The 22,709-nt window shown below is 32.3% G+C and overlaps 1 protein-coding gene across 1 annotated transcript in view; it reads right to left on the reverse strand.

Moving 5' to 3' along the window:
* Nucleotides 1-293: 293 nt before the first annotated feature.
* LOC139489194 (CDP-diacylglycerol--glycerol-3-phosphate 3-phosphatidyltransferase, mitochondrial-like) overlaps nt 294-22,709 on the reverse strand; it is a 39,409-nt gene continuing 16,993 nt past the window's right edge. Inside the window, exons 4-9 of the mRNA XM_071275380.1 lie at nt 6,890-7,179; nt 5,640-5,821; nt 3,856-4,265; nt 3,159-3,384; nt 2,642-2,724; nt 294-1,748 (exon numbers count right to left, since the gene is read on the reverse strand). Coding sequence (XP_071131481.1) covers nt 1,629-1,748; nt 2,642-2,724; nt 3,159-3,384; nt 3,856-4,265; nt 5,640-5,821; nt 6,890-7,179 — 1,311 coding nt within the window. The 3' untranslated portion in view covers nt 294-1,628. The remainder of the gene's footprint in view (nt 1,749-2,641; nt 2,725-3,158; nt 3,385-3,855; nt 4,266-5,639; nt 5,822-6,889; nt 7,180-22,709) is intronic.

Consider the following 22,709-nt stretch of genomic DNA (forward strand, 5'->3'; position numbering starts at 1 on the left):
GCCTGTCTCAAGTCAGAAACCAGTAAATCAGGGGTTGTCATTAGTTGATAAACCACATTCTGTCTGTGCCTGTCTCAAGTCAGAAACCAGTAAATCAGGGGTTGTCATTAGTTGATAAACCACATTCTGTCTGTACCTGTCTCAAGTCAGAAACCAGTAAATCAGGGGTTGTCATTAGTTGTTGCCTGTTGTATATGTTGTTTTTTTATTTTGACATGAATCAGGACTTTGGTTTTTCTTAGTTGACTTTTGTTAATATCAGCAGAAACAAATATTCAAATGCAACACCAATATTTGTTTCTTTTTGAGAATTTTTTTAATAAAAACATCAAGACTAAAACTCTGGGAAATAGTCCCAGTATTACAAATTCTCTGTGTGAAGTATTGTCAGTAAAGTCAGGTGCCAATAACTTCTTGTACAAATGATCTGACCAGCAGATGAATTCATAATGATTAAAACAAAGTATCTGAATTGCATCTACCTCACAGATATTTTATTTTCTCAAAACAAAATCCCTTATCATGCCAATTTGACACAGAACACCATAGGATTTATGAGAAATTTGTTTTTGTGTCTTTCTAAATGAAATATTTGTAAATCTAATCATCAATCATTGTCAATCTAATTGGAGTACATTGAAACGTTATCATTACACAAAAATTTGTTTTTGATATAAATACACTTTCAGGGGTAACCCAAAAATTATGAATTTTCTTTTTTTAATTCTTAATCATTTGTCACCTAATAACAGTACAATTTGAGGATATGTTAACAAAAATCATTTGTTTGCATGCAGTTTTTCTGTAGATGTATATCATTTGATGCATAATTCTACATTTATGCATTAAAAAAAGTTCATATTTTCATTATATTGATTTTTATCTTTGAGGTACTGGTTCTTATTAAAGTTTCAATCTAATTTGATTTTTTTTTTAGACATTTTTACTGCCATCCTTCAGTAAACTGTCCCTTGGCAGTTATGAGAATATTAGCCTATCAAAAGATATGTTCACATATGAATCAAAATAGAAACTACATCAGTATTATGCAGGGGATGTAAAAATGTCATATGCTGCTTTAAAATCATCAGCAGTTCAAAAATATGTTTGATCAGCATTTACATTCAAATTTTGTTCACAATAGCAAATATATCTGTCTTATAAAGTTAAGGTAACAAATGTTAAAATACTGCTTTAAAAACCTTAGCAGTTCACAGCCTATATGTTTGGTCAGCATTTCTGGTTAATTCATTTTGTATCACAGTAGCAACTACATTAGTTTTATAAAGGGGAAGTAACAAATGTTAAAATACTGCATCAAAATCCTCAGCAGTTAAAATATGTTTGATCAATTTTTATGTTTCAATTCAATTTAATTCTTGTTGAAAAATCAGCACACACCAATTTTGGCTTTGGAATCCCTCCTTACATTCATTTTCACTTGGTCATACTGTGAATAGTTATCTGTTGCCAAATTACACACAAGGTAAATTACAGCAGTAATATCAATGGTAATGAGGTATCAATACTCTTTCAGAACATCCAGAGGACTGTTTTCTGCCTCAAAAGAAATGTCTTATCAGTGGTGTCTCTGTTCTGACCCACAGCATTGTAGTATTCAAAGGCTGTCAAAAGAAATGTCTGATCAGTGGTGTCACTATTCTAATCCATAATGGCACATGTCTATCCTGCTGTAAGAATGTCTCCCTGGAAACAAGAGTTGAACCCTGGTAAAGTCTGATATGTTCCTGTAAAAGATGATGTACAATGTAGTTAAGCTCCTTTACAGGAATACTTTAATAAAATTGACATATACCCGAGGATTTAATGTCATTCAACTTAATTATGTATAATAAAATTATGAATCAACATGTGCTATTAACACAATATTCAAACAAATCTATTCCAGCAATTATATGCACAGAGAATATTTATTCTAACATTGAATTTCTAAGATGAAACAAAAAATTCCTACAGGGTTATAGTAGCACATTGTTAAAACAAACAATCATTCATTCAGCTATCTGAAAACATACCAGAATTTCCTAGTTTAGTTTGCATTTCATTATTCTAGACAAATTACTGTTCAACAGTAATGCAGTCATTTTTTCATTGGAGAAAAAAGGGTAATTTTCAATCAAGTTAAGAGTACATGCAACTACAGAATCAAAATTAAATCTTTATTGAAAAGCAGCATAATAAGCATGATAATTGACATACCCTTATGTATTATTATTAGCCATTATTTCTGTAGTTTTGATTACTAGGTTCAACTATATATACTTTATTCTTGACTGTTTTATTGTATCAATATCAAGATTGTTATAGTTGAATCAGAAGAGATTGATATGATTCATTTTACATCATAATCATACTGATGAAGACTTTCTGTTATCTGAAATATTTAAAGATAATTACAATAAATGTTTCCTTTTTTATTGGTATTGTTTTGTACATTCTTTAAGTGTTTATATAATTTATTTTTTGTGTACATGTATCGTTACGATCCAGCGCTCTTGTGGAAAAGATTGTTGACTAATATTCAGATATTTGACTTTATACTAGATATATCCTAGAAACTGTTTCACCACTCTACCAGTAAATAAATGAATACTTTAAAGTTTTAAAACCCCATATTTACCTCCTTTAACTGTTGCTGTAGTTGATTGTTATTAGTTACTATTGCACACTGACATTCTAAGTCTCTGTATACAGATCTATATCCTAAAATAGAGAGTCAAGAAGTTAAAATATCATCTGCAAAATCCCATTCATTCACATATTACACCCCCCAAAAAAACATGGATTCAAATAAAAGAAACATAAAGAATAATACAAAATACACAGTAAAGAAGAAAAAATTGGAAATAAAATTAAATAAAGAGGTTTATATGACAATTATCCTACAAGTCAAGGTAGGGTCATAGCCAAAATATAATGAAACTAACCTTAGCCAAGGCTCTGTGTTGAAGGCTGTACTTTTGCCTATAATGGTTTACTTTTTACTAATTAAATATTGATATGGATGGAGAGTTTTCTCATTGACACTCATACCACATCTTCTTATATCTATAAAGCAATTTCAATACCATTTTAAGCCTTTCTATAGATAACAACTTTTAATATGAGGAGAAATCCTTGATGTAAAAATTTCTTACCAAAATTAGCAGATCCAACAATAGACATTGAGGGTAGTGAGTCTTTCTTTAGGTAATACCATAATCCTTTCACATGAAATGTCCATTTATCTCGGAAGTATTCTCGTAATTTGATCCTGTCATGTTGTTCGTATTTACCCGTAAGTCTGAAAAACCTCTTCGCTATATGTATGTAGGCTGCTGGGACAGCACCAACAAAACCTTTAGCACCAAAAAATCCATTCACCTGTAAAGAATTAGATGCTATTTTATAACTACAAAATAAGTTTAAAAATGATCTGGCCTGATAATCTTTACTCATCACTCGGCGTACAACATTTATTCTTGAATCACAAAATCCAGCATATTGATTGGTTGATTTCTTAGTCCAGTAAAATTCCTGGTGCCAGGTATTAATCAATATGTCACGTTAATGGGTTTTTGATTGTGCAATTATCAGATCTAGTTTTGTTTAAACAAATTTGAAAATATCCAAAATGTATCAATTTGATTATCAGTGTATGGTCAGAAGACAACTTCCTAATGTGTGCGTTTTCCCGTAAATTTCCTATGTCACAATACTTTGTAAAGCACAATAAGAACCAATTGTTTAATGACTTCATTTACGACGATTGACCTTGTGAACCGATGTCTCACATTCATTCAAAACAACTCAAAATTGGTTTATACTGATTGAAGTCCATTGCATGAAACCTACCTCTGGTGATGCCATGAGTATATTATATTTTGATTGTGACTCTTGTAAAATGACTTGTAGATAATGATCCGTTAAATTGAAATAACCAGATGCTAAAAATATCTCCTCTCCTTTTTCAGCAGTTCTAAAAATAGATTTCATAGCCACTTCATCGTCTGCAATACCAAATGGTCCCATTTGTATCAAGGGGTAAATCCAAGTATCTATTTCACTTTGTTCTGAATTTGAATCACTTCCTGTCACATGATTATCAATATTTATAGTCACATTTGATTGGTCAAAAGATTTTAAATTTCCTAAACCGTCTGGATTTAATATCTCAGGTATTTGAACACTTTCATTGTCATTTCTTTTCTTCAAAAGGTTCAAAATTCTTTTCTTGGCTTCCATTTTGAATTCATAATCTGAACCTGTAAAGAAGATAAGTATGAAATTATAAAAGCTGTTACAGTGAGTTGACTGTTAGTGTTGCTCTCCACCAATTGCAACTCATTCAAAATTTTGACCAAATTGCAATTTGTTTTATTAAACCAAATTGTTCAACTGGTCAGAATACTGAACAAATTGTTCAGTCAAAATGTGAAAGTGCAAGGTGATAAAATAAAATATACTTACAATCCTATAAGACTTTAACTCCACTTTAATGATGTTGAGACAAAATTAGTTTATCAGTTTGTACAGTTATATTATATTCATTTCCATGCTGAAGAGGAACTGTTTATTTTGAATTGCTATAAAATTGTCCAAACTAAGCTTTCATATAGTTTTTGTCTTTCTAAAAGTATTCTATATTTATAAGAATCAGATATCATTTTAAATAAAACATCATATATTCAGTAAAATATGTGTGAAATAATAATATGCTATTGATAAGTTTTCAGGGGAGATAACCTAAAATATTATTCTTTTGAATAAAGACTTTTTGAAAGAAAAGTTATTATCTCCACCATGGAAACTTCCTACAAACATATATTGCAATTTTACACATATTTTACTGAATATGAAATGTTTTAATTCACATAATGTCTGATTCTTATAAATATAGAATACTTTTAGAAAGAAAAACTATATGAACGCTTAGTTTGGACAATTTAATAGCAATTCTAAATAAACAGTTCCCCTTCAGCATGGCAATGAATATAATATAACTATACAAACTGATAAACTAATTTTGTCACAACATCATTAAAGTGGAGTTAAAGTCTTATAGGATTGTAAGTATGTTTTATTTTATCACCTTGCACTTTCATGACTTGGCTGTGGTTTTCTACAGCAGTTGGTTCAAATTTCTGACCAGTTGAACAATTTGATTTTATAAAACAAATTGCAATTTGGTCAAAATTTTGAATGAGTTGCAATTGGTGGAGAGCAACACTAACAGTCAACTCACTGTAGCAGAGACAAAGACCAGGTAAGGCATAGTATTACAAAAGCAAATAAATTGAAAATGTTTCATTAGGACACAGATGATGCCCCTGCATAAAAAGACTTTCATAAACATCCACCTTTAGTTAAGGTTATTTCTATAACAAGGAACACAGAGGCAGACTGCACATAGATTGATATTTACTGTTGCTGCTTCATAAAGTCCCAATTCCCCTTTTGTATAGCTATGGCAGAGTTCACATTGGCAACTGTAAGTTCCTGAAATTAATTGGATTAAAAAAATATGTTGATTTTGAAATAGAACTTTCACTTAGTACCTGAATTTCAACTGTCACAGAGTTATTTATAATTCAGTCTTATATTAATGATATGGTACCAATTCATAAAACCAATATTACCTTCAAATGGATGAATATTGCACTGAGGATGAAGTTCAACAGAGTTATCTTCCTTTAGTTGGAATGAAAATGAACCAACTGTTTTCACTAAGTCTGTAAAGAAGTTAGACAACTCTGAACAGTTATTAAACAGGATATATCTGTCTTGTCTGTTTGTGAAGTAATCAGTACTTAGATTAGCGCTGAAAAAGAAAACATAAGAAATGCTAAATAACATTAATTAAGGGAATAATAATTTCTAACTTTAAAATAGATGTGCATGAATGAATTGAAAAATCACAAATACAATAACTTATCTGCAGTAGCTGTCATTCTTCCTTTGATAAAGTATTTTAAGTATTGTTCATTTTGTATTGTTTTTGGTCTGTTATATCAACATAATAATAAACAGTCTAGATATGTTCATAATTGTATAATTAACACCCTGCATATGCATGATATATCTGCAAGAGAATGGAGTTTTAAAAATATCTTTGACAGAAAGTTGTACATATTAGATGTGTTTATTCTATTAAATATTACTATTCAAATTTTATGAAGACTTTGAAATATCTGCTGATTTCAAACCAATAAAAAGTCTTAAATTAACATTGGGTCTTTCAAAAAATAGCTCATATTTTATGGAGCAAATAATAATGAACTTCCGAAGATGAAAACCTTAGCACTTAGCAGTTTTGGAATATAATCAATTAGTGATTTGAACCCCTCCCATTTGATTTGAACCCCTCCCATTCAGCCATACTTTTATGTCTATTCTATGTCCATCTGTCTGCTGTGATTCATTTTCATAATTTTCTACTTTTTATGATGTATTCTTATAAGAGTAGATTTCACAAAGGTAAAATTTCATACCTGCCAACTGCCACTATTTGCGGGGATTTCCCCCATGGAGGCTCCCAAGTGGAAATTTTGTAAGAGCAATTTTGTCCACTATTTTAAAGAAAACAATTAATTTAACAATGGCTATGAGCTTGTTAAAGCACAAAGAAACCAAAAAACCTCATTATAATATATATGAAGGCCCCCTTGAAGGTTTTGTAGGACTATAAGAACCATCTTTCAGGTAAAACCCCCATGGGCATTTTGAAAAGTTGGCAGGTATGAAATTTACAAATATTCAGAATGATTTATTTTTGCATTTATTTCCTTCTCACGAAAGTCACTGAAATAAATTGCTTGTGAAAATAAATTGGTTTACATTATTTGCAAGAGACAACAATCTGTGTAGTTCTTAATTATATTGCCCTTACCCACTAATAACAAAACTGTCATCAAACAAATAAATCTTCATATGATTTAGTCCAATGACTTCACTCATTTTTCCCGTGAGCAGTCTCTTACATATCCCTCTTAAATCAGGGGTATGGTATAGATGGACAGAGATTATATCTTTATACTCCTTCAACAGTGGTGTCAACATAGTCCGAGAAGTTTTCTCCACACCACGAGACCCACGATTGTAGTCCAGCAAGATATGTACTTCTAAATTATTGTTGCCATTTGTTTTTGCTGTATGGCATGCTTCTCTAATGGCATCTACCTAAAATACAAAAAGGTAAAGAATTGAAGTTCTGTACGCAGAACTATAAAAAGTATACCCGATGCTACAAAGAAAGTTATGCAGAGTAAGTATTGATCAAATGATAAAGTTCTAATATGTAGGACGCTGAACAAAGATGGTCATGTTAAGATGCGATGGTTTGAAGCAGATGTGTTTTTTTTTTTATCGTGCTGAAGTGTGACAGTGGCATTGTGACGCTATCTTGTTGATAGTTATGCCCAAGTTCAATGGTGGTAACGCTGAAATGCTATGGTCTACACAAATAAACTTTTCAATGCTTTTCATGATATTGTAGATATTAATTTGTATGTTAGAAGCAGTTTTTCATATTTTTAAGTTGATAAGGGGCTGATAAACTTTAAATAAGGTAAGTAACGCAGATGTATAGGGGAAAGTTAACCTTTTGTAGTGATTTTGTTTTTAACTATAAAAAGGTTCCTTTTATTCTCTAAATACATATGTCCATCAATACTTGTCAATTAAAAATGGAGTCAAATTATGCTCTTATGAGCAAGACTTAAAAAACCAGTTGTTGGCATGACACGGGTTATGTTCTTCTCATATATGTAATGATGGTATGATACTAAACCCCTAACAGGAAGGATTGTGCCTGATATTCATATGATGAAATCATAATCTTTCAATCAGTTTAATTGAAGTCTGGAGCTGGCATGTCAGTTAACTGCTAGTAGTCTGTTGTTATTTATGTATTATTGTCATTTTGTTTATTTTCTTTGGTTACATCTTCTGACATCAGACTCGGACTTCTCTTGAATTGAATTTTAAATGTGCATATTGTTATGCATTTACTTTTCTACATTGGCTAGAGGTATAAGGGGAGGGTTGAGATCTCATAAACATGTTTAACCCCGCCGCATTTTTGCGCCTGTCCCAAGTCAGGAGCCTCTGGCCGTTGTTAGTCTTGTATTTTTAAGGTCTTTCCTCTCCGCGAGGAAAGATTGTTAAGGTCTTTCCCATGTATTTCCCCTACATGGGAAAGACCTTATTGTTTTTCTAATGTTTTTTTTTCTTTTTTTTTTCCTTCCAGCATTTGTTTGGCACGCCCTCCTACCGCTTCTATTGGAGTTATCAATACCAAATTTGAACCATCGATAGACCTCATCATGAACTTTTACCAGATGAACTTTTGTAGGATTTCATCATCCCCTTTAGAAGTTATCTCCCTTGTATTGATTTTTTTCAACATGGCCCCCCTAAATGTTTTAAAAGATATCATGACCTTATTTAGATAATAGGTAGATATTATCATGATGTATTACCATATGAGGCTGCATAGGATTTCATCATCCCGTTTGAGAGTTATATCCCCTTGAAGCAATTTCTTTTATTTGTATTTTTCTTTAAAAGTATTAGAGATAGAATCGATTTGAAAATGGCAGCATATACAAGAACAGATGGCAATGTTTATAAACATAAACAATTAATTTGTTACTAAGCCTTATAAGGAGTTATTTCCCTTTAAAAATTATAAATATTTTTTGAAAAGTTCTATTTCAAGAACCAGAAGTCATAGAGACTTGGAACCTTCACCAATAATCTTTAATTCATATGACCTTCAATATGCACCTAAGGTCAAAGGTCACCGAGTGCAAAAAATATACTATAAAGTGCAAAGATGATCAGTAATTCAAGACCTTCAATTTGAGGTCAATGGCAGGTCATGATGAAATTTCACCTTGACCTTCACAGTATACAATGACCTTGACCTTGTGATAGTTGAAAGGTTAATTGGTCCTAAGTTGAATGGTGATAGTCCCATATCTCTACGACTTCCGGTTCTTAAGTTTAGTATTGCATCATATATTTGATGATTAATTGTGACCTTGGTAAACTTTGAAATTGTCCCAATTCTTTTTCTATAATGTTGTCCTTCAACTGTAGATCATTTATCATTTAACAGATTTGAGATATCTATTGTCGTTTAAGAGATAATGCAGTTTGAAGTTTTGCGAGCGGAGGCATGTATTTCTGAATCAACAAGAGCTTACCACTTAAAATGTTTTAGAAATTGAAGACATTAATATAGTTATGTGTTTGACCAAATACCAAAAACATTCCATGCAAAAAAACACCAAAAAATCAATTTGAAATTTTCAAGTTTTGCATTGACTTTGTAAGTTTCATAACTTCTATTTATATAGTTGATATTGCATCATTATTTGCACTTTGTCAAATGGGGTCATCTGATATATCAAATTGAAGGTCTTAATAAAGTCTACTTAAAAATGAAAATTTTAAACCCCCTTTTCATCCCAGGGGGACGGGTGGGGTCATTTAGTGCAAACATTCAAATTTCTCAGATGGTAAGGTTGTCGCATATCAAATGAAAGAACATAAAGCGTACATTTCAAATTTCAAATTGACGTCTCCCAAAAATGGGTTGGATGGGGTTATTGAGTGCAAAAAATAAGTTTTCTTTTTAGATAGGGTTGTTGTATATCAAATGAAAGGTCATGATGTGTACATTTGAAATATCAATTTCCCGACCTCCAAAAATTAGTTGGATAGGGTTATTAAGTGCAAAAATCAAACTTTCTAGAACAAGGCGTTGTCGCATATCAAATGAAAGCTCATCTACTCTATGTTACATATATCATACTTCCGATCTCAAAAATGTAGCCGAATGAGGTCATTAAGTGTTAAAAGGGAAAAGTTTCAGAAGGTATGCTTGTCGTATATAAAACGAAAGGTCGTACAAAGTACATTACGAAAACATCAATTTGACAGGAAAGACCTTTCAATTGTTTTACAAACAATTGAGATACTAGTTAAGGTCTTTCCTCTCCGCGAGGAAAGACCTTATTGTTTTTCTCCTGTTTTTTTTTTTTTTTTCATCCAGCATTTGTTTAACATGGCCTCCCCTTGTTTTTATTGAAGTTATCAAGACCAAATATGGACCATCGGTAGACCTCATCATGAAGTATTACCAGATGAGGCTGTGTAGGATTTCATCATCCCCTTTAGAAGTTATCTCCCTTTTATTGGTTTTTTTTCGACATGGCCCCCCCTCGTTGTTTTTGAAGATATCATGACCTTATTTGGACAAAAGTTAGATCTCATCATGATGTGTTACCATATGAGGCTGCTAAGGATTTCATCATTCCCTATGAGAGTTATGTCCCCTTGAAGCAATTTCTTTCTTTTACATTTTTCTCAAAAAGTATTCAAGATAGAATCGATTTGAAAACGGCAACATGTACAGGACCAGATGGCAATGTTAATTAACATATACAATCATTTTGTTGTTAACCCTTATAAGGAGTTATTTCCCTTGAAAAAATATAATCAATTTTTGAAAAATTGTATCTCGAGAACCGGAAGTCGTAAAGACTTGGGACCTACACCAATAATCTTAAGTTCATGTGACCTATAATTTGCACCCAAGGTCAAAGGTCACCGAGTGCAAAAAAAAATTACGCTGCAATTTCAAGCTTTCATATTAAGAAAACGATAAGAGTTTGCTGCATACTTACAGCGTATAAAGTGTTCATCTCGACGAGCTCTACATTTTATACTCTGACCTCAAAAGAGTCCGACTGTCTGTTCAAAAGTTACGACGGGATGATTCTTAAAAGTATAGTATTGTGTGTATATCTTTTTAAAGGTAACAGATATCAACCTACTATAAACTGCAAAGATGATGAGTAGTTCAAGACCTTCAATTTGAGGTCAATGTCAGGTCATGATGAAATTTCACTTTGACCTTCAAATTATACTATGACCTTGACCTTGTGATATTTGAAAGGTCAAGTGGTCCTGAGTTGAATGGTGATAGTACCATGTCTCTACGACTTCCGGTTCTCAAGTTTGATATTGCATCATATATTTGATGATTAATTGTGACCTTATTGAACTTTGAAATTGTCCCAATTCTTTTTCTATAATGTTGTCCTTCAACTGTAGATAATTTACCATTTAACAGATTTGAGATATCTATTGTCGTTTTAGAGATAATGCAGTTTGTAATTTTGCAAGCAGCGGCATATATTTCTGAATAAACAACAGATTACCACTTAAAATGTTTAAGAAATTGAAGAGGTTAACATAGTTATATGTTTGACCAAATACCAAAAACATTTCATTGAAAAAAACACCAAAAAATCATTTTGAAATTTTCCGGTTTTGCATTGACTTTGTGAGTTTCATAAGTTCTATTTATATAGTTGATATTGCATCATGTTTGGCACTTTGTCAAATGGGGTCATCTAATATATCAAATTGAAGGTCTTAATAAACTCTGCTTAAAAATAAAAATTTTAAACCCCTTTTTCATTCCAGGGGGAAGGGTTGGGTCATTTAGTGCAAAAATTCAAATTTATCAGATGGTAAGGTTGTCGCATATCAAATGAAAGGACATAAAGCGTTCATTTCAAATTTCAAAGTGACGTCCCCAAAAAAATCGTTGGGTGGGGTCATTGAGTGCAAAAAATAAAATTTCTTTTAAGATAGGGTTGTTGTATATCAAATGAAAGGTCATGATGTGTACATTTGAAATATCAAATTCCCGACCTCCAAAAATTAGTTGGATAGGGTAATTAAGTGCAAAAATCAAACTTTCTAGAACATGGCGTTGTCGCATATCAAATGAAAGCCCATCTACTCTATGTTACATATATCATACTTTCAATCTCAAAAATGTAGGCGGATGAGGTCATTAAGTGTTAAAAGCAGAAAGTTTGAGAAGGTATGCTTGTCGTATATCAAACGAAAGTTCGTACAAAGAACATAACGAAAACACCACTTTTACAGGAAAGACCTTTCAATTGTTTTACAAACAATTGAGATACTAGTGTTTTTTTTAAGGTCTTTCCTCTCCGCGAGGAAAGACCTTATTGTTTTTCTCCTGTTTTTTTTTTTAAGGTCTAGACCTTATTGTTTTTCTCCTGTTTTTAAGGTCTTTCCCCTACGTGGGGAAAGACCTTACTGTTTTTCTAATGTTTTTTTTTCCAACATTTTTTCTAAATGCCCTCCCCCCGTTTCTATTGATGTCATCAAGACCAAATATGGACCATCGATAGATCTCATCATGAGGTATTACCAGATGAGGCTGTGTAGGATTTCATCATCCCCTTTAGAAGTTATCTCCCTTTTATTGATTTTTTTCAACATGGCCCCCCCTCGTTGTTTTTAAAGATATCATGACCTTATTTGAACAAAAGTTAGATCTCATCATGATGTGTTACCATATGAGGCTGCTAAGGATTTCATCATTCCCTATGAGAGTTATGTCCCCTTGAAGCAATTTCTTTCTTTTACATTTTTTTAAAAAAAGTATTCAAGATAGAATCGATTTGAAAACGGCAACATGTACAGGACCAGATGGCAATGTTAATTAACATATACAATCGTTTTGTTGCTAACCCTTATAAGGAGTTATTTCCCTTGAAAAAATATAAACAATTTTTGAAAAATTGTATCTCAAGAACCGGAAGTCGTAAAGACTTGGGACCTACACCAATAATCTTAAGTTCATGTGACCTTTAATTTGCACCCAAGGTCAAAGGTCACCGAGTGCAAAAAAAAAATTACGCTGCAATTTCAAGCTTTCATATTAAGAAAACGATAAGAGTTTGCTGCATACTTACAGCGTATAAAATGTTCCTCTCGACGAGTTCTACATTTTATACACTGACCTCAAAAGAGTCCGACTGTCTGTTCAAAAGTTACGACGGGATGATTCTTAAAAGTATAGTATTGTGTGTATATCTTTTTAAAGGTAACAGATATCAACCTACTATAAACTGCAAAGATGATCAGTAGTTCAAGACCTTCAATTTGAGGTCAATGTCAGGTCATGATGAAATTTCACCTTGACCTTCACATTTTACTATGACCTTGACATATTTGAAAGGTCAAGTGGTCCTGAGTTGAATGGTGATAGTCCCATGTCTCTACGACTTCCGGTTCTCAAGTTTTGTATGCATCATATATTTGATGATTAATTGTGACCTTGGTGAACTTTGAAATTGTCCCAATTCTTTTTCTATAATGTTGTCCTTCAACTGTAGATCATTTATCATTTAACAGATTTGAGATATCTATTGTCGTTTTAGAGATAATGCAGTTTGAAGTTTTGCGAGCGGAGGCATGTATTTCTGAATCAACACCAGCTTACCACTTAAAATGTTTTAGAAATTGAAGAGGTTAACCTAGTTATATGATTGACTAAATACTAAAAACATTCCATTGAGAAAAACACCAAAAAATCATTTTGAAATTGTCATGTTTTGCATTGACTTTGTAAGTTTCATAACTTCTATTTATATCGTTGATATTGCATCATTTTTGGAACTTTGTCAAATGGGGTCATCTGATATATCAAATTGAAGGTCTCAATAAACTCTACTTAAAAATGAAAATTTAAAACCTCTTTTTCATCCCAGGTGGAAGGGTGGGGTCATTTAGTGCAAGAATTCAAATTTCTCAGATGGTAAGGTTGTCGCATATCAAATGAAAGAACATAAAGCGTACATTTCAAATTTCAAATTGACGTCCCCAAAAAATTGTTGGATTGAGTGCAAAAAATGATTTTTATTTACGATAGGGTTGTTGTATATCAAATGAAAGGTCATGATGTGTACATTTGAAATATGAAATTCCCAACCTCCAAAAATTGATTGGATGGGGTTATTAAGTGCAAAAATCAAACTTTTTAGAACATGGCGTTGTCGCATATCAAATGAAAGCTCATCTACCCTGTGTTACATATATCATACTTCCGATCTCAAAAATTTAGGCGGATGGGGTCATTAAGTGTAAATAGCGAAAAGTTTCAGAAGGTATGCTTGTCGTATATCAAACGAAAGGTCATACAAAGAACATTACGAAAACATCACTTTTACAGGAAAGACCTTTCAATTGTTTTACAAACAATTGAGATACTAGTGTTTTTTTTTACGGTCTTTCCCCTACATGGGAAAGACCTTATTGTTTTTCTAATGCTTTTTTTAAGGTCTTTCCCCTACATGGGAAAGACCTTATTGTTTTTCTAATGTTTTTTAAGGTCTTTCCTCTCCGCGAGGAAAGACCTTATTGTTTTTCTAATGTTTTTTTAAGGTCTTTCCCCAACATGGGAAAGACCTTATTGTTTTTCCCAAAGTTTTTAAGGTCTTTCCTCTCCGTGAGGAAAGACCTTATTGTTTTTCTCCTGTTTTTTTAAGGTCTTTCCTCTCCGCGAGGAAAGACCTTATTGTTTTTCTCCTGTTTTTTTTTTTTTTTTTTTTTTTTTTTCTTTTTTTTTTTTTTTTTTTTTTTTTTTCATCCAGCATTTGTTTAACATGGCCTCCCCTTGTTTCGATTGGAGTTATCAAGACCAAATATGGACCATTGGTAGACCTGATCATGAAGTATTACCAGATGAGGCTGTGTAGGATTTCATCATCCCCTTTAGAAGTTATCTCCCTTTTATTGTTTTTTTTCGACATGGCCCCCCCCTCGTTGTTTTTAAAGATATCATGACCTTATTTGGACAATAGTTAGATCTCATCATGATGTGTTACCATATGAGGCTGCTAAGGATTTCATCATTCCCTATGAGAGTTATGTCCCCTTGAAGCAATTTTTTTCTTTTACATTTTTCTCAAGAAGTATTTAAGATAGAATCGATTTGAAAACGGCAACATGTACAGGACCAGATGGCAAAGTTAATTAACATATACAATCATTTTGTTGTTAACCCTTATAAGGAGTTATTTCCCTTGAAAAAATATAAACAATTTTTGAAAAATTGTATCTCGAGAACCGGAAGTCGTAAAGACTTGGGACCTACACCAATAATCTTAAGTTCATGTGACCTTTAATTTGCACCCAAGGTCAAAGGTCACCGAGTGCAAAAAAAAATTACGCTGCAATTTCAAGCTTTCATATTAAGAAAACGATAAGAGTTTGCTGCATACTTACAGCAAATAAAATGTTCCTCTCGACGAGCTCTACATTTTATACACTGACCTCAAAAGAGTCCGACTGTCTGTTCAAAAGTTACGACGGGATGATTCTTAAAAGTATAGTATTGTGTGTATATCTTTTTAAAGGTAACAGATATCAACCTACTATAAACTGCAAAGATGATCAGTAGTTCAAGACCTTCAATTTGAGGTCAATGTCAGGTCATGATGAAATTTCACCATGACCTTCACATTTTACTATGACCTTGACTTTGTAATATTTGAAAGGTCAAGTGGTCCTGAGTTGAATGGTGATAGTCCCATGTCTCTACGACTTCCGGTTCTCAAGTTTTTTATTGCATCATATATTTGATGATTAATTGTGACCTTGGTGAACTTTGAATTTGTCCCAATTCTTTTTCTATAATGTTGATCTTTAACTGTAGATCATTTATCATTAAACAGATTTGAGATATCTATTATCGTTAAAGAGATAATGCAGTTTGAAGTTTTGCGAGCGGAGGCATGTATTTCTGAATCAACAAGAGCTTACCACTTAAAATGTTTTATAAATTGAACAAGTTAACATAGTTATATGATTGACCAAATACTAAAAACATTCCATGGAAAAAAACACCAAAAAATCAATTTGAAATTTTCAAGTTTTGCATTGACTTCGTAAGTTTCATAACTTCTATTTATATATTTGATATTGCATCATTTTTTGCACTTTGTCAAATGGGGTCATCTGATATATCAAATTGAAGGTCTTATTAAACTCTACTTAAAAATGAAAATTTTAAACCACCTTTTCATCCCAGGGGGACGGGTGGGGTCATTTAGTGCAAACAATCAAATTTCTCAGATGGTAAGGTTGTCGCATATCAAATGAAAGAACATAAAGTGTACATTTCAAATTTCAAAATGACGTCTTCCAAAAATGGTTTGGATGGGGTCATTGAGTGCAAAACATAAATTTTCTTTTAAGATAGGGTTGTTGTATATCAAATGAAAGGTCATGATGTGTATATTTGAAATATCAAATTCCCGACCTCCATAAATTGGTTCGGGTTATTAAGTGCAAAAATCAAACTTTTTAGAACATGGCGTTGTCGCATATCAAATGAAAGCTCATCTACCCTGTGTTACATATATCATACTTTCGTTCTAAAAAATGGAGGATGAGGTCATTAAGTGTATTTAAAAAGCGAAAAGTTTCAGAAGGTATGCTTGTCGTATATCAAACGAAAGGTCATACAAAGTACATTACGAAAACATCACTTTTACAGGAAAAACGTGAAAGAACATAAAGCGTACATTTCAAATTTAAAATTGACGTCTCCCAAAAATGGGTTGGATGGGGTCATTGAGTGCAAAAAATAAATTTTCTTTTAAGATAGGGTTGTTGTATCTTAAATGAAAGGTCATAATGTGTACATTGGAAATATCAAATCCCGACCTCCAAAAATTAGTTGGATAGGGTTATTAAGTGCAAAAATCAAATTTTCTAGAACATAGAGTTGTTGCATATCAAATGAAAGCTCATCTTCTCTATGTTATTTATATCATAATTCCGATCTCAAAAATGTAGGCGGATTAAGTGTTAAAAGCGGAAAGTTTCAGAAGGTATGCTTGTCGTATATCAAAGGAAAGGTCGTACAAGGTACATTACGAAAACATCACTTTTACAGGAAAGACCTTTCAATTGTTTTACAAACAATTGAGATACTAGTTTCTTTTTCTTTTTTTTCTTTTTCTTTTTTTTCTTCCAACATTTTTTTGACAGGGCCTTCTCCCCTTTCTGTTGAAGTTATCAAGACCAAATATGGACCATCGATAGACCTCATCATGAACTTTTACCAGATGAACTTTTGTAAGATTTCATCATCCCCTTTAGAAGTTATCTCCCTTTTATTGATTTTTTTCAACATGGCACCCCTTTAATGTTTTAAAAAATATCATGACCTTATATGGACAATAGGTAGATATCATTATGATGTATTACCACATGATGCTGCATATGATTTCATCATCCCCTTTGAGAGTTATATCCCCTTATAGCAATTTTTAATATTTGCATTTTTCTCAAAAAGTATTAGAGATAAAATGTAATTGAAAATGACAGCATGTACAAGAACAGATGGCAATGTTTATAAACATAAACAATTAATTTGTTACTTATCCTTATAAGGAGTTATTTCCCTTTAAAAATTATAAATAATTTTTGAAAAATTCTATTTTCAGAACCGGAAGTCATAGAGACCTTGAACCTTGACCAATAATCTTGAATTCATGTGAACTTCAATATGCACCCAAGGTCAAAGGTCACCGAGTGCAAAATAAAATTACGCTGCAATTTCAATCTTACATATTAGGAAAACGATAAGACTTTGCTGCATACATACAGCGTATAAAATGTTCCTCTCGACAAGCTCTACATTTTATATGATAAGCCCAAAAATATCCGACCGACTGTTCAAAAGTTACGACGGGATGATTCTTAAAAGTATAGTATTGTTTGTATATCTTTTTAAAGGTCACAGATATCAACCTACTATAAACTGCAAAGATGATCAGTAGTTCAAAACCTTCAATTTGAGGTCAATGTCAGGTCATGATGAAATTTCACCTTGACCTTCACATAATACTATGACCTTGACCTTGAGATATTTGAAAGGTCAAGTGGTCCTGAGTTGAATGGTGATAGTCCCATGTCTCTACGACTTCCGGTTCTCAAGTTTGGTATTGCATCATATATTTGATGATTAATTGTGACCTTGGTGAACTTTGAAATTGTCCCAATTCTTTTTCTATAATGTTGTCCTTTAACTGCAGATCATTTACCATTTAACAGATTTGAGATATCTATTGTTGTTTTAGAGATAATGCAGTTTGAAGTTTTTCGAGCGGAGGCATGTATTTCTGAATCAACAACAGCTTACCACTTAAATGTTTAAGAAATTGAAGAGGTTAACATAGTTATATGTTTGACCAAATACCAAAAACATTCCATTGAAAAAAACACCAAAAATTCAATTTGAAATTTTCAAGTTTTGCATTGACTTTTTAAGTTTCATAACTTCTATTTATATAGTTGATATTGCATCATTATTTGCACTTTGTCAAATGGGGTCATCTGATATATCAAATTGAAGGTCTTAATAAACTGTACTTAAAAATGAAAATTTTAAACCCCCTATTCATCCCAGGGGGACGGGTGGGGTCATTTAGTGCAAACATTCAAATTTCTCAGATGGTAAGGTTGTCGCATATCAAATGAAAGAACATAAATCGTACATTTTAAATTTTAAAATGACGTCCCCAAAACATTGGTTGAATGGGGTCATTGAGTACAAAAAATAAATTTTCTTTTACGATAAGGTTGTTGTATATCAAATGAAAGGTCATGATGTGTACATTTGAAATATCAAATTCCCAACCTCCAAAAATTAGTTGGATGGGGTTATTAAGTGCAAAAATCAATCTTTTTAGAACATGACGTTGTCGCATATCAAATGAAAGCTCATCTACCCTGTGTTACATATATAATACTTCCGATCTCAAAAATGTAGGCGGATGAGGTCATTAAGTGTAAAACGCGAAAAGTTTCAAAAGCTATGCTTGTCGTATATCAAACGAAAGGTCGTACAAAGAACATTACGAAAACATCAATTTTTCAGGAAAGACCTTTCAATTGTTTTACAAACAATTGAGATACTAGTCTTTTTTTTCTTTTTCTTTTTTTTCTTCCAACATTTTTTTGACAGGGCCTTCTCCCCTTTCTGTTGAAGTTATCAAGACCAAATATGGACCATCGATAGACCTCATCATGAACTTTTACCAGATGAACTTTTGTAGGATTTCATCATCCCCTTTAGAAGTTATCTCCCTTTTATTGATTTTTTTCAACATGGCCCCCCTTTAATGTTTTAAAAGATATCATGACCTTATATGGACAATAGGTAGATATCATCATGATGTATTACCACATGAGGCTGCATAGGATTTCATCATCCCCTTTGAGAGTTATATCCCCTTATAGCAATTTTTAATATTTGCATTTTTCTCAAAAAGTATTTGAGATAGAATGTAATTGAAAATGACAGCATGTACAAGAACAGATGGCAATGTTTATAAACATAAACAATTAATTTGTTACTTATCCTTATAAGGAGTTATTTCCCTTTAAAAATTATAAATAATTTTTGAAAAATTCTATTTTCAGAACCGGAAGTCATAGAGACCTTGAACCTTGACCAATAATCTTTAATTCATGTGACCTTCAATATGCACTCAAGGTTAAAGGTCACCGAGTGCAAAATAAAATTACGCTGCAATTTCAAGCATACATATTAGGAAAACGATAAGACTTTGCTGCATACATACAGCGTGTAAATTGTTCCTCTCGACGAGCTCTACATTTTATGCAATAAGCCCAAATATGTCTGACCGTCTGTTTAAAAGTTACGACGGGATGATTCTTAAAAGTATAGTATTGTGTGTATATCTTTTTAAAGGTAACAAATATCAACCTACTACAAACGGCAAAGATGATCAGTAATTCAAGACCTTCAATTTGAGGTCAATGTCAGGTCATGATGAAATTTCACCTTGACCTTCACATAATACTATGACCTTGACCTTGAGATATTTGAAAGGTCAAGTGGTCCTCAGTTGAATGGTGATAGTCCCATGTCTCTACGACTTTCGGTTCTCAAGTTTGGTATTGCATCATATATTTGATGATTAATTGTGACCTTGGTGAACTTTGAAATTGTCCTAATTCTTTTTCTATATTGTTGTCCTTTAACTTTAGATCATTTACCATTTAACAGATTTGAGATATCTATTGTCGTTTTAGAGATAATGCAATTTGAAATTTTGCGAGCGGCGGCCTGTATTTCTGAATCAACAACAGCTTACCACTTAAAATGTTTAAGAAATTGAAGAGGTTAACATAGTTATATGTTTGACCAAATACCAAAAACATTCCATTGAAAAAAACACCAAAAATTCAATTTGAAATTTTCAAGTTTTGCATTGACTTTTTAAGTTTCATAACTTCTATTTATATAGTTGATATTGCATCATTATTTGCACTTTGTCAAATGGGGTCATCTGATATATCAAATTGAAGGTCTCAATAAACTCTACTTAAAAATTAAAATTTTAAACCCCCTATTCATCCCAGGGGGACGGGTGGGGTCATTTAGTGCAAACATTCAAATTTCTCAGATGGTAAGGTTGTCGCATATCAAATGAAAGAACATAAATCGTAAATTTCAAATTTTAAATTGACGTCCCCCAAAAATTGGTTGAATGGGGTCATTGAGTGCAAAAAATAAATTATCTTTTACGATAGGGTTGTTGTATATCAAATGAAAGGTCATGATGTGTACATTTGAAATATCAAATTCCCAACCTCCAAAAATTAGTTGGATGGGGTTATTAAGTGCAAAAATCAAACTTTTTAGAACATGGCGCTGTCGCATATCAAATGAAAGCTCATCTACCCTGTGTTACATATATCATACCACTGATCTCAAAAATGTAGGCGGATGAGGTCATTAAGTGTAAAAAGCGAAAAGTTTCAAAAGGTATGCTTGTCGTATATCAAACGAAAGGTCGTACAAAGAACATTACGAAAACATCAATTTTTCAGGAAAGACCTTTCAATTGTTTTACAAACAATTGAGATACTAGTTTTTCTAATGTTTTTTTTTCTTTTTTTTTTCCTTCCAGCATTTGTTTGTCACGCCCTCCTACCGCTTCTATTGGAGTTATCAATACCAAATTTGAACTATCGATAGACCTCATCATGAACTTTTACCAGATGAACTTTTGTAGGATTTCATCATCCCCTTTAGAAGTTATCTCCCTTTTATTGATTTTTTTCAACATGACCCCCCCTAAATGTTTTAAAAGATATCATGACCTTATTTAGACAATAAGTAGATATCATCATGATGTATTACCATATGAGGCTGCATAGGATTTCATCATCCCCTTTGAGAGTTATATCCCCTTGAAGCAATTTTTTTTATTTGTATTTTTCTTTAAAAGTATTAGAGATAGAATCGATTTGAAAATGGCAGCATGTACAAGAACAGATGGCAATGTTTATAAACATAAACAATTCATTTGTCACTAAGCCTTATAAGGAGTTATTTCCCTTTAAAAATTATAGATATTTTTTTTAAAGTTCTATTTCGAGAACCAGAAGTCATAGAGACTTGGAACCTTCACCAATAATCTTTAATTAATGTGACCTTTAATATGCACCCAAGGTCAAAGGTCACCGAGTGCAAAAGAAAATTACGCTGCAATTTCAAGCTTACCTATTAGAAAAACGATAAGACTTTGCTGCATACATACAGCGTGTAAATTGTTCCTCCTGACGAGCTCTACATTTTATACAATAAGCCCAAAAATGTCCAACCGTCTGTTTAAAAGTTACAACGGGATGATTCTCAAAAGTATAGTATTGTGTGTATATCTTTTTAAAGGTAACAGATATCAACCTACTATAAACTGTAAAGATGATCAGTAATTCAAGACCTTCAATTTGAGGTCAATGTCAGGTCATGATGAAATTTCACCTTGACCTTCACATTATACTATGACCTTGACCTTGTGATATTTGAAAGGTCAAGTGGTCTTGAGTTGAATGGTAGTAGTCCCATGTCTCCACGACTTCCGGTTCACAAGTTTGGTATTGCATCATATATTTGATGATTAATTGTGACCTTGGTGAACTTTGAAATTGTCCCAATTCTTTTTCTACAATGTTGTCCTTTAGCTGTAGATCATTTACCATTTAACAGATTTGAGATATCTATTGTCGTTTTAGAAATAATGCAGTTTGAAATTTTGCGAGCGGCGGCATGTATTTCTGAATCAACAAAAGCTTACCACTTAAAATGTTTAAGAAATTGAAGAGGTTCACATAGTTATATGTTTGACCAAATACCAAAAACATTCCATGAAAAAAAAAACCAAAAAATCATTTTGAAATTTTCATGTTTTGCATTGACTTTATAAGTTTCATAACTTCTATTTATATCGTTGATATTGCATCATTTTTGGCGCTTTGTCAAATGGGGTCATCTGATATATCAAATTGAAGGTCTCAATAAACTCTACTTAAAAATGAAAATTTTAAACCTCTTTTTCATCCCAGGTGGAAGGGTGGGGTCATTTAGTGCAAAAATTCAAACTTCTCAGATGGTAAGGTTGTCGCATATCAAATGAAAGAACATAAAGCGTACATTTCAAATTTCAAATTGACGTCCCCCAAAAATTAATTGGATGGGGTCATTGAGTGCAAAAAATAAATTTTCCTTTTACTATAGGGTTGTTGTATATCAAATGAAAGGTCATGATGTGTACATTTGAAATATCAAATTCCCAAACGTCCAAAAATTGGTTGGATGGGGTTATTAAGTGCAAAAATCAAACTTTTTAGAACATGGCGTTGTAGCATATCAAATGAAAGCTCATTGACCCTGTGTTACATATATCATACTTCCGATCTCAAAAAATGTAGGCGGATGAAGTCATTAAGTGTAAAAAGCGAAAAGTTTGAGAAGGTATGCTTGTCGTATA

Source organism: Mytilus edulis, chromosome 9 (assembly GCF_963676685.1).
Source record: "Mytilus edulis chromosome 9, xbMytEdul2.2, whole genome shotgun sequence".
Taxonomy (NCBI): Eukaryota; Metazoa; Mollusca; class Bivalvia; order Mytilida; family Mytilidae; genus Mytilus; species Mytilus edulis.